Source organism: Balaenoptera ricei, chromosome 17 (assembly GCF_028023285.1).
Source record: "Balaenoptera ricei isolate mBalRic1 chromosome 17, mBalRic1.hap2, whole genome shotgun sequence".
NCBI classification, from domain to species: Eukaryota; Metazoa; Chordata; class Mammalia; order Artiodactyla; family Balaenopteridae; genus Balaenoptera; species Balaenoptera ricei.
In genome coordinates this window covers 82,632,198-82,644,498 of record NC_082655.1, presented here as the reverse complement: position 1 = coordinate 82,644,498, position 12,301 = coordinate 82,632,198, and the positions used below count along the sequence as shown (strand labels likewise).

The window sequence follows — 12,301 nt, the reverse complement described above, 5'->3', positions numbered from 1 at the left end:
AGCAACTTATACATTGTTTCATTCCCACTGACATTACTGGTGAGAAAAACAGACTCAGTGTGTGACTGGCGCACAGAGACACTGGGCCCAGAGCAAAGTGTCTCGATGGGACCCTGTGTCAGGGTCTCCCGGAGCCAGGCAGCGGCAGAGCCACGACTCAGGACAAGGCCCTTCACTGAGCCCACCGTGTGGGACAAATCAGCACCTCTGCCCCGCACAGAGGCAGCCCTGCGAGCACGAGGCGGGTTCCGGCACCGACCTGGGCCACAGCCTGCAAGGGGGCGACCAGGCCGCTGTGCGGGATCTGGATGTCGGGAAGGTCTCCGCGACGGTAACTTCTGTACAGGACGACGTGGGCCTCGTGCTTCATTTTTAACTCACTCTTCATCTCCTAGGGTCGTTAGCAATGGAGGAGGATTAGAATTCTCAGTTAAGAATACCAGTAGCGTGTGAGCTATGAAACTGTCAGCGCCCACCGCTAACAGAAAAGTGAATCAGGGACTTCCCTGGCGGTCCAGCGGTTAAGACTTTGCCTTCCAATGCAGGGGGTGCGGGTTCGATCCCTGGTCCCACATGCCTCGTGGCCAAAAAACCAAAACATAAAACAGAAGCAATATTGTAACGAATTCAATAAAGACTTTAAAAATGGTCCTCATCAGAAAACTCTTTCAAAAAAAAAGTGAATCAATGACAATTTCTAACCAAGACGGTTTAGTCACTACGCTTTACCAGTCCGGCAAATGAAAAATCCACAACAAAAATCACTGTCAGATGAGCAGCGAAGATTATTTAAATATTGATTACAGAGAAATCTGAGTTTCTCTGAGATCAGAGAACTTGATTTAAAACTTTTAAAACGAGAGGCTGCGTTTCCGTTCTGTTGCTCTTAGGACAAACCTCGCGATGAGCCCCCCCCCACCCCCCGCCGGCCCTGCTCTCTCCACGCGGGGCCCGTGCGCCGCTGCCGGGAACGCAGCCCGCGGGGACCGCCTCTGCGGAGCCCCCACCCGGCCTCTTTAACAGGCTCCCAGCGTGCCCACCTCCTGGTTAGTTCCCGGCGCTGCCCCTGCCTTCTGTCCGCTGTACGCACCGGACCACAGCTCTGCCAGCAAGCACTCAGGTGACACGCCCCTGGCGCCCCCAGCTGGCGAGCGTGCCCAACGCCCGCCCTCTCCCTGAGACCCTCGGGGATCAGCCCGGTGCCTCTGCCCCCAAGCCCGCTCCTGGCTCCCCACGAAGCCCAGGCAGGATTCAGGCTGAACTCGGGGCTCGCAGCTCAAACGCCTCCAGTGGAATGGGGCTGGCGAGAGGCCTGAAGTGCTGCATTAGTTGTACTGGTTGTCATAGTTACAGGGACGAGAGGGAGACAAAAAGCACGTTTTCTTTCCACAGGAGATCCAGGGGAACCATTCGACCACCTCACGCTCAAATTTGGCAGTTAAGAGGTTGAGGGTTTAAGCTGAGTTAGAACAAGACAGGGTTTTCACTCACAATCTGGCCCTGTAACAGCTGGTCATCCGTACTGATCTGTATCTCACACCGGAGCCAGGGCTACACACACTCTCCCATCACGTCCACATTTGGAGGAACGTCCAGCCGCCGGTTCGGGCCACACATGTGGCTGCAGCAGGCAGCTCAGCGCCGGCCGTCCTCCTCACCCACCCCCGTGGCACCGCCAGCAGTGCACCCCCTGCTCCCAGCAGCTTGCTGGTCCCGAGCTGGGTCAGGGCTCCGGCCTCGGCGTCCAGAGAGGCTGAAGCTGGGAGGCGGGACCCCAGGGGGACGGGCGGTCCCACCTCCACCACGTGGAGAAAGCCCGTCTGTCCAGAGAGAGCAGCCCCTGAGGGGAGGGCGGACCGGAGCAGCTCAGGGGACCCCCAGCGGGCTGCCGCCACAGTCGGGCTCTAGACCTCTAGACCGACAGGGAGCCTGTGTCCTGGGCCCACGTCCTCTGACAGAAAACAGCTACTTCTGATCAAATGCTAGAAACAGATACAAACCTTCTCTCGCTTTTGCTCAGCAACACCTTTCCTGGCATAAATCAAACTCAGTTTTTCTCGGTCCTTTAGAAACCGTCTGCGTAATCGCAGTATTTCTGCCCGACTGTCTGGACCTGAAGAACAGAAAACAGGCTGGTTATTCGTGGCCGACTTTGTCCTCCTCCCCAGAATCCCTGACACAAAAGCGAGGCTGTCTCTTAGCTCCATCTTTTACCTCCCCTTAGTTTTGTTCTCAAAACAAAGCCCACACAGGAAACCGCTGACCACTTCGGGAAGCTGGCGAACAGAAAGTCGTGCCACCTCGGTGCAGGCCGAGAGCCGTGCGGAGAGAACCGGCAGAGGCCAGACAGCACCCGAGTACAGCAGAGGGGGCTCGGGGACGCGAGGCTGGGGCAGAAACCCCGGGGGCCGTGAGGACTCCTGGAACCCCTGGGCCTGCAGGCAGGAAGGTGGAGATCTGGCCTCTAGGGGACCAACCAGCACACAAGGGGGGCTTCCGCGCCATGGTGGAGGCCAGTCAGCACACACCCAACATGCAGCTACCACTCCAGACGCTGTTTATCGCCCTGGCTGGAACACAGTAAAAAGCTGAAAGTCACCAGTCGCTTGAGGAAAGCTTCAAATAGGAAAAACAGAACCAAACTATAGCAAAACAGCAAAAGCTGAAAGCAGATCGTCTAGGAAAGAGATTCAAAAAATGATCATTTATCACAAAGAGCAGAGTAGATGTTGCAGCAGTGGACCGATGGGATGTTCAGAGACCAAAAAGGCTCATGGAAACTAAAAACAGGGTGTCATCACTTGAAAGCACAGGTTACAAGATAAGGTTAAAGACATGTCCCAGAACAGAGAACAAAAAGGGTAAAAACAGGGACTTCCCTGGTGGTCCAGTGGTAAAGAATCCACCTTCCAAGGCAGGGGACATGGGTTCGACCCCTGGTTGGGGAACTAAGATTCCACGTGCCGCGGGGCAACTAAGCCCACGCGCCTCAACAAGAGATCCCACGTGCCTCAACGTCCCACGTGCCACAACTAAGACCCGATGCGGCCAAAATTTAAAAATAAATAAATAAATGAAATAAATATATTTTTAAAAAAGGGTAAAAACAGAAAATTAGAAGGATAATCCATTAGGTCTGATAGCCAAACAGAATCCCAAAAAGAGAAAACCGACACTTGGAAATCATCAACAAAATCATCCATGGGAGAGGAGGGAACCCTCTTCCTAACGGAAAAGAACATGAAAAAGAACGTATATACATATATATGCATAACTGAATCACTTTGCTGTACGGTAGAAATTAACGCAACGTTGTAAATCAACTATACTTCAATAAATTTTTTAAAAAATAAATAAAATAAAATGTCTAGAGCAATGAAAAACAAAAACAAAACAAACAAACAAAATCACCCAAGCAAAAATATTCCAGAACCGGAAAACAGGAGTTAGCAGCCTGAAAGGGCCTTCCTCAAGCCCAGGAAAATGGACTAAAACAGACCTGCACCTAAGGACCCTTTTGTGACGTTTCCTAAAACTGGTTCTAAAGAGAAGATCCTGAGAGCATCCCCAGAGTAAAGACCCTGTCCTCACAAAGGACCATGACGAGGCCACAGCAGGCTCCTCAGAGTCCAGAGCTCTGTCCCCACAAGCACCAGTGCCTGCAGAGCAGTGACGAGCATCGCGTCACAAGAGCCGCCGCGCTGACCCCTACCCTGGAAGGTCTCCGGGGAGGTGCCCCCCAGAAAGGAGGACCAGACCGAGGAAGGACAGTCTGGGGCCAGCAGCCTGGATGCGGCACTTGGAGGCTCAAGGGAGATTTCACACAGACAACAGCTGTGCAACTCAGAGGAAACTAGGGGACAAATATGTAGAAAGCCAAACATCTAAAGAAAATAGTCATGTGCACAAGAAGCTGCTCCTGTAACTTTGTTTGAAATAATGAGCTAAAAGAAAAAAAGAAAAAAAGAAAAAAAAAGAAAAGAAAAAAGAAAAAAAAGGAAAGGGGAAAAAAAGAAAAGAAAAATAAAAAACTCTAAATGTCTATTAACAGAATATTGACAGATAGCCTCTTGTATATTCATTCTACTGAGTCCTATGAAATGATTTAAAATAAACTTGTGCTATGTGTATCAATATGGATAAACAATATTGAACAAAAAGTGTGCATGTAGAAAATAAAAACATTTTATAATATTTTATAAAACATGCACAGCAATGCCTTACTATTTTTATGAATATAAGCTATGAATAAAAGTACATAAATTACCTGTGGAAATGATCTACACAAAATTCAGGATAGAAGATTACCTCTGGGAAGGTTATGGAGCGGAGTGAAATACAATTTGGGAGAGTTGTTGTTTAGGGGTTTTTTTTTAACTGAAATAATTGTGGCAAAAGTTAAATTTGGTAAAGCCTGGTTGTGGGTATACGGATGTCAAATATATTATTTTTATTTTGTCTATATCTGAAATATTTCATAATTATAAAAATATAAATATAAAAAGAAGTCTGTTGGTCTAGAAACCTGAATGGCTGACACCTGGCAAATAAAGTTGGTAGAAGTAAAAAAAAAAAAAAAAAAAGAAAATAGTCATACACTCAATACCCTGTGATAGACCATGATGGAAAAGAATATAAAAAAAGAACATCTCTGTGTGTGTAACCGAGTCACTGTGCCGTACAGCAGAGATTGGTGCAACACTGTGAATCAACTACACGTCAATAAAAAAAAAAAGAAAGAAAGAAAATAGCCATTAACGCCCAGGAAAAATGATTGCACAAGAAAGGAAAACAGGCCCACGTGACCCAAGCTCAGGCGTGAACTGCTCAGGCACATGGGTGAGCCCAGCGTTAGGGCAGGCGCTTCCCACGAGTGGGTGCGGGGTGGGCGAGGGCCGGGGACGCAGAGCCAGAGAGAGTGACTGAGACCCAAAGGAAAGGGGCAATAGAAACGCCGACTGGAGCTGCGGAAGCCACACCAGAGACCTGGCCGACGGCGGACGCCGTCGCTTCCCCCGAGTCTGGGGGCGGCTGGCCTGTCTGCTGGCTCCCCACCTGAGCCCCCGCCCCGCCCCGCCAGCCTCCTTACCTGCCCCGCCCCACCCCGGCCCCAAGCTGGCCGTCTGTGTCCTCGCTCCCCGCCGCCCAGGCCTGGTCTGACCCGTCTCCACCCCACCCGGACCGCAACCCTCGGAGGCTCAGCCTCCCCATCTGACCTCCTCTCGTGACCCCTAAACTTCCAGAAAGTCACTGAGTGACGGGGCTGAGCCCACTTTACTCAACCGTTTTCTGGACCCCGAACCGTGCTCCCACCGTGCTGGGCTCCAGGCAGGCGCCGGGACGCGGGGACGGCCACAGGTGCACGGAGGCGGGAGTTTCAACACACCTCGGCGACCACCTACCTTTCGCTCCGTTATCCACCTCGTCCCCTGGGAGGCCCAGCCTTTTCTTCCCGAAGTCGGGTCCCACTGACTTCGGGGCTGCCCCGCGCAACCCCTCAGGCCTCTTGTGGGCAAACAGCAAGGACGAGGACGAGGACTCAGTGGTGGGGGCCGAGCTGTCCCCCAGCGGGTCGATGCTGCCCCCCGTCAGCCAGTGGAAGGAGCCTCTTCCCCCTGCAAACAGGCGTGACAGGCGCGTCAGGGCAGCGGGGACACGCCGGGGACACGCCGCTCGAGAGCAGGGGCCGCCGCCTGGCAGCAGCGACCGGGACGGGAGCCGGCCAGGTCCCCGCGGGAAGACCCGGGCGGCGGACTCCCGCGTCCTCAACGTGAGAAGCGGGAGACACGTCACCTGCTCCTAAGAACGATACTTTGTGTCTGCGACAAGGTACTAAGGTCCACGATTTCTAGCATCAGTGTCATAAAAGTTCCACATTAACTGTCCAAATCACTCCTATTTCTAGAACCAACAGAATGTGAAGAAATCACATGAAGGAAAAACACTGAAGTATTTACATAAAACGACTTGGGGATTTCACTCTACAGCTTGTACTTTGCTGATCAAAGGAAACAGCTGACTCATTTGAGAAAGAAAAGTTTAATGAACTACAAACACAGTAGATGAATTTGGTTTAGCTCTGCTTTGCTTCTGAGGTAATAAGGGGTTTTAAACGTGATGCACTAAACGAAACCAAAACATACACGTACTAAGACTTTTCCTGCTTTCTCCAATCAGAAATAACCCTTTTCTTCCCTTTCTTCGCCGTGGTGGACACAGGACACCCATCGGACTCCACGCTTCTAAGGGCCCAGCATGCCTGCTGGCTGAGCGGCCGTCCCCACCTCCACCCCCAGGACTGTCCCCACAGGACTCCTGCCCCCGCCCACCCCCCCGAGTCCGCCCTCCAGGAACTCAGCCCCCCTCCTCCTTCACGTCTCCTGGGGGGGCCCTGCTGCCCCGACAGCCGGCGCCCCGCGGCGGACGCGTCACCTGCACTCTGTGTGGGTGTGAAGTCGAGCTGCTGCTGGGTGGCCCGGACCTGCCCGGCCAGCGCCCGCCGAGCCGAGAGGGGCCCATCCTGCGTCCGGGTCTGGAGCGCGCTCTGGGAGGCCTGGGTCTCCAGGAACATCGGCGTGAGGACCGCGCTCCGACAGCGCCAGTCGGGATCAATAGAATACTCCTGCACATGAGAGGTTCAGATGAAGCAGGGGCCCTTCTCGGCAGCACTCACGTGTTTTATTTAAAATCTAATAGTCCCATCAGCACATGCGTACTATAACTTCATGTGTCTCTGTGGGAAGTAGCTATAGCATCTTTTCAAACTGAGTTTTAACAGAACAGTTATCTGCCAACTAAACAAACCCATCAGTACTGGGGAGGGAAAGACCCTTCTCCACTCCTCAGCCTTCAGCACCCAGAGGCTCACTCCCCCCTCGGGAAACGCCTCGGCTCCGCTGAGCACCCCGCCCCCACCCGGCGCCCAGACCGCCAGGCGCTGGGCACACGGGGGTGGCAGGGCGGGCTCTGCTCCAGGAGCTCTGAGTCAACGTGCAAATCGCCGCCGGGGCTGCCGGCCGAGGCGCCAACGGGCATCTACGGGGGCGGCGGGAGGGGAGAGAGGAACAGCTCCGTGGCGGCTGAAGGGACGAAGGCGCGCCGCGTGCAGGGTGGCGCACAGGCGGGCATCGCAGGAAGAACGTGCGTGGGTTCCACATAAAATCAGGAAGCCAGCACCCTGGTCGTCAGGGAGACGCCAACCAAACCGCAGCGAGACATCACCTCGCACCTGTCAGGATGTCTGTCATCAGAAGGGAGCCCTGTGCACCTCTGCTGGGGCTGTAAGCTGGTGCAGCCACTGTGGAAAGCAGTGCGGAGGTTCCTCAGGAAACTAACAATACAACTACCATACGATCCAGCAATTCCACGCCTGCGTATTTATCCAAAGAGAACGAAAACACTAATTTAAAAAGATACAGGCACCCTGGGACTTCCCTGGTGGCGCAGTGGTTAAGAATCCGCTTGCCAATGCACGGGACATGGGTTCGAGCCCTGGTCCTGGAAGATCCCACATGCCACGGAGCAACTAAGCCCGCGAGCCACAGCTACTGAGCCCGCGCGCCACAACTACTGAAGCCCGCGGGCCTAGAGCCCGTGCTCCGCAACAAGAGAAACCACCGCAACGAGAAGCCCGTGCACCGCAACGAAGAGTAGCCCCCTCTCGCCACAACTAGAGAAAGCCCACGCGCAGCAACGAAGACCCAATGCAGTGAAAAAAAAAAAAAAAAAAAGATAAAGGCACCCTAATGTTCATAGCAGCACTATTTACAATAGCCTAGACATGGGAACAACCTAAGGGTCCATCGACAGATGAATGGATAAAGAAGATGTGGTGTACGTACACACGCACACACACAATGGAATACTGCTCAGCCCTGAAAAAGAATGACATCCTGCCATTTGCCAACAACATGGATGGACCTTGAAGACTACATGAAATAAGTCAGAGAGAAAGACAAATACTGTATGGTCTTATTCATATGTAGAATCTGGAACAAAAAATAAACCAAGCTTACAGAAACAGAGAACAGACTGGTGGTGGCGAGGGGTAGGGGGTGGGAGAAATGGGTGAAGGGGGTCAAAAGATACAAACCTCCAGTTATAAAAGAAGTCAGTCCTGGGGTGCAATGCACACATGGTGACTACTGTTAACAACACACTGTGCTGCGTATCTGAAAGCTGCTGAGAGAGCAGAGCTTGCAAGTTCTCACCACAAGAAGAAAACGTGTAACTGGGAGGTGACGGATGTTAACTGGATTTATTGCGGTGACGACTTTGTAATATGTACGAATACCGAATCATTACCTTGTACACCTGAAACTAATCCAATGCCATACGTCATTTATACCTCAATTAAAGAAAAAAGAACGGCGTTTAACACTAGTGGACAATGTCTGCTGAGCAACAGGCAGGGAAAGCTCAGATCACAGGGGTGAGAGCTCACCTGAAACTCACACTCCGACAGAGGGTGCTCAAACACGGGACTGCGGAAGTCGGGGCTCATGCTGGTCATTTCAAGCAGAAAATCTGTCGCTAAACTTAAGAAGTGCACTTCTATCTTAGGAGAATATAAGGAATTTAGGGCCAGCAAGCGGTCCAAGGTGTTTGACGGCAACCTAGTTTCGTGGCTCCAGAAGTTCCGAATCATTAATCTGAAGGGCAGAGAGGAAAGAAGAGAAGGAGGCCTGTACGTGTGCCCGGCAGGGAAGGCACCTCCTCCCCCGCCCAGAGCTCAACGCAGGACAACCATACGCAAAGCTGTGTCAAAAGGGTAAGCTGACTTACAATGTATGCGCTGAAGGGGAGAAATATTCCAAAATGTTAGCATATTTAGCAAGAGGTGAGAAACTAGGTGATGTTATTCTCATCTCTCTTACCTGGGAAGTTTTCAAAGATGAGAATACAACATTAGATATTTTGAAACTGAGGAAACATTGAAAGAAATTACATATATAGTCCTTCGTTGCCTTGCTAATAAGACAATTCACTCCAAAAGTTAGTGCCATAAAATATTCAAAACATAATATGAATATAAAATATTCAAACTATTCTGGTTAAAAACCAGATTAGGCTTTATAATTTGTGAATGTTTAAGAAATCCAAATACAATTTTTAAAAGCTTAATGAATTAAAACTTCCAGCACAGTTAAAAGTTAATTGATATACAGACTCGTACGAGAAAGTCTACACTGCTCCTTATGCAATGCAATGCAATGTAATTAGCCCTCGGGGAGAACAACTGTCCTTCTCTCTCCATGTGCGATTACACTGTAGCATCCTCCAATTTCCAAGGTTTCAAACATGTCATCCGACACTGACACATATAGTGAGATCTCACTCTGGGTTAAACGGGAAACAATAACCCACTTTTTATTACAGATTTCTCATCTTGAAATGCTGTACATCACGGCACAGCAGAGAGAGTGTGAACCCACGCCACTTTTTCAAGGGTTTTATGTTAAAGTAACGTGTCAGGATTTTTAGGTCTTAATGTGATTTGAAATACATTTTTATTACACATTATGGAAGCAGGAGGCAGAGAAAACGCTGATACTGCAAATGTGCTTCCAACGCCTCTGAAAGACCCCACACTGGCCAAGAAAGAGACCCCCTGAGTGTGCCCCGCCCAGCCCAGCTGTTGCAGGAGGGGGCACATACTGAAGGCCGGGATTCTCGTCGGTCAATCCTTGGATCAACACGTCTTTCGCCAACTTGAATACTTCCTGGGAGTCATCATCTGCCTGACTCTCTGGATCGCTGAGAAAAGTAACAAAATGACAAACCCATTAATGCTCCTTCTGTTGCTTTTGTTCAACCCCAAGAGCACCGTCCAGAACTGAAGTAACAAAACCTGCCTCTTCCCGCGAACTTCCACCCGCCCTCCGGCGCCTGCCCCCTGACGCGGGCCCTCGGTGCGGCTGGGGGAACAGGGCCGCAGAGGCCCCACGAGGAGTGGCGTGGTCGCAGCCCCGAAGGAGGAAACATCCCAGCAGCCCCTTTCCTTAATCTTGTCAGACTGTAAAGGGATAACTATGGAAACAAGTTACACTTCCAACTCAACCCATAAAACCACGCTCTGAATATTTCCCACAGGTAACACAAAATCAATTAAGGTAAGGATATATTTCAATACACTAAACTTGTTTCAATTATTAATGACATATTTTTAAATGCTTTATCATTCATCTTAATCGTTCCAGACTGCTACAGGCACCCAAACGGTCCCCCGAAAACAGCGCCGTAAACCGTCAGAGCGGAGCTCACCGGTAGTTGTCGTGAACCCACATGAGGATGTTGTACATCTGCTCCCGGCACAGAGCGGAGGGGTGAGACAGGAACTCCGCCACAGGGCTCAGGAGTCCCCGGAGCTCCACGGGCTTCAGTCTTGCCATCAGCTTGTAAATTATGTCCAAACACACTTTCTGTCTCTCGTCGTCTCTACGGTAAGAGGGAGTTTTAAAAACACACAAATTCGACAGTTGTTATTACTAGACTTTCAGATATGACAGGTACCTTTTTCTTTTTTGTGCTGTTCTGTATTTCAAAATATGATATTATAGGTAATACTACACTTATATAAAAATTACCTTCTTGAAAATAATTATCGCAGGCTAGATTATTAAAAGTAAATTAACAACGTGGTATCTTGCCTGGATCCTAGAATAGAAAAAGGACGTCAGTGAGGAAACTGGTGAATCCAAATAAAGTCCAGTCTTGTTAACAGAAATGTACTAATGTTAACTTCTTGGTTTTGACAAACTCACCGTGATTATGTAAGACGGGGAACCTGGGTGAAAGGTGTGTGGGAATCCTACGTACTATCTTTTACCTTTTCCGTAAAAATAAAATTATTCCAAAATAAAAAGTTCATTTTTAAAAACCTGGCAATGTCAAACAAAATAAGCTAAACAGAAAGGATGTTACGACTTTAAAAAATGACTTCAAGTGCTAGTCAGGCACTGGCACGTCAAGCAGGGGGTTAAGCGCAGCCTCGGTCCGGACCGGGTGCACACCTGCTTCCTCGTGTGTCTTCCTCCTTAAATAAGCGCCAGCTGAATGCTCTCTACACAGCAGATACTTAGTAAGCACTGAACGGAGTAAATCAGGACACAACGACACAGTTCATCACTGTGTAAAAACGTGCACACAAGCAAGACGAGAAAAGACGCAGACGCAGAGGGAACACACACTCACTTCGCGACAACCTAAAAGCGCCTTGAGTGGAGGGAACAGCTGAGCAAAGGGACGTTTTACGAGCCAGCTGCATCCGAAGGACCCACTCACCTGTGCCTCATGAGCTGCGCGAAACCCCTGCTCTCTAACTGCAGGTACAGATCCGCCCTCTCGTCTGCACGACACAGCACCACCTCCAGGCAGAGTGTCTTCATCACGCCGTGGGCCCGCGGCAGCAGGAGAAGCACAGAGCTCATGAACCTAGGCAGCGGGCAAGGCCGGTGAGCAGAGGTGGCGCCGACCCCCACCACCTCCCCCATCCACCCCCCCCCCCAGCAGGAGCAGGGAGGCGGCGCCGACCCCCACCTGTCGGCAAGAGGAGGGAAGTTCTTGGCGGCTCTGTTCAAGCACACGATAAATTTGTCCTCCGCCGCGTGCTGATGCCGCTGCAACTGCTTTACCACCAGTTCGCACACAGACTCCTCCAGCGTCTGGAAGATTAAGCTTTGTCTCAAATACACACCAGGCGGGAACTTCGGTTAAGAACAGCGTCACAAGGTGGAGGCCCCGGGGGTCTCTGAGCACTGGGCTCCTCCAGAGGCTTGGGGGCTGTGGCCACACCCCAGGCGTCAGGACGATCAAGATTATACTTCCTTCTGACACCAGAACGCTGCCAGCAAGTCACTTGAGAAGCTGAACGAAAACCAGCGGCTCAACGGTGCTTAGTGTTCACGCCTCTGGTCAAACCAGCTTTAGAGAACTCGATCTGCATGCGCCCTGCCCATCCCCCTGCACCTGCCTTCCCCTGCCACAGGTCCCCGGCGGCCGGGCCGGGCCGGGCCGCTCCCCCAGAGCCTGTGCCCACCAGGGAGCAAGTGCCCAGCCACAGAACACGGGACCCTGACGGCACGGGACAACGAGGGAGCACGAGGGGTGATCGGGACCGGAGCCCACGGTCCAGGGGCCAGGCTGGTCAGTGGTCAGAACACGAGTGACCCCTACTTCTGTGTTCCACTCTGCTTTCCAAAGCTCTACACTAAATCAATGCCATTTTATGTTCAGAAAAGAACTACGCAGAACAAGAGGGTTTATCATTCCCATTAAGTTGAAATTTAAGTCAAGAGAGATG

The 12,301-nt window shown here is 51.2% G+C and overlaps 1 protein-coding gene across 9 annotated transcripts in view; it reads right to left on the bottom strand.

Moving 5' to 3' along the window:
- The window catches only part of PRKDC (protein kinase, DNA-activated, catalytic subunit), a 152,211-nt gene that overhangs the window by 42,213 nt on the left and 97,697 nt on the right, over nt 1-12,301 (bottom strand). For all 9 annotated transcript variants that reach the window (XR_009498565.1, XM_059902215.1, XM_059902220.1 and 6 more), the window contains exons 53-61: nt 11,539-11,663; nt 11,284-11,433; nt 10,264-10,437; nt 9,658-9,756; nt 8,444-8,651; nt 6,433-6,622; nt 5,403-5,615; nt 2,001-2,113; nt 260-391 (exon numbers count right to left, since the gene is read on the bottom strand). Coding sequence is in view for 8 of the 9 variants with exons in the window: in XM_059902215.1 (XP_059758198.1) it covers nt 260-391; nt 2,001-2,113; nt 5,403-5,615; nt 6,433-6,622; nt 8,444-8,651; nt 9,658-9,756; nt 10,264-10,437; nt 11,284-11,433; nt 11,539-11,663 (1,404 nt within the window). In the remaining variant the exon portion in view is untranslated. The remainder of the gene's footprint in view (nt 1-259; nt 392-2,000; nt 2,114-5,402; nt 5,616-6,432; nt 6,623-8,443; nt 8,652-9,657; nt 9,757-10,263; nt 10,438-11,283; nt 11,434-11,538; nt 11,664-12,301) is intronic.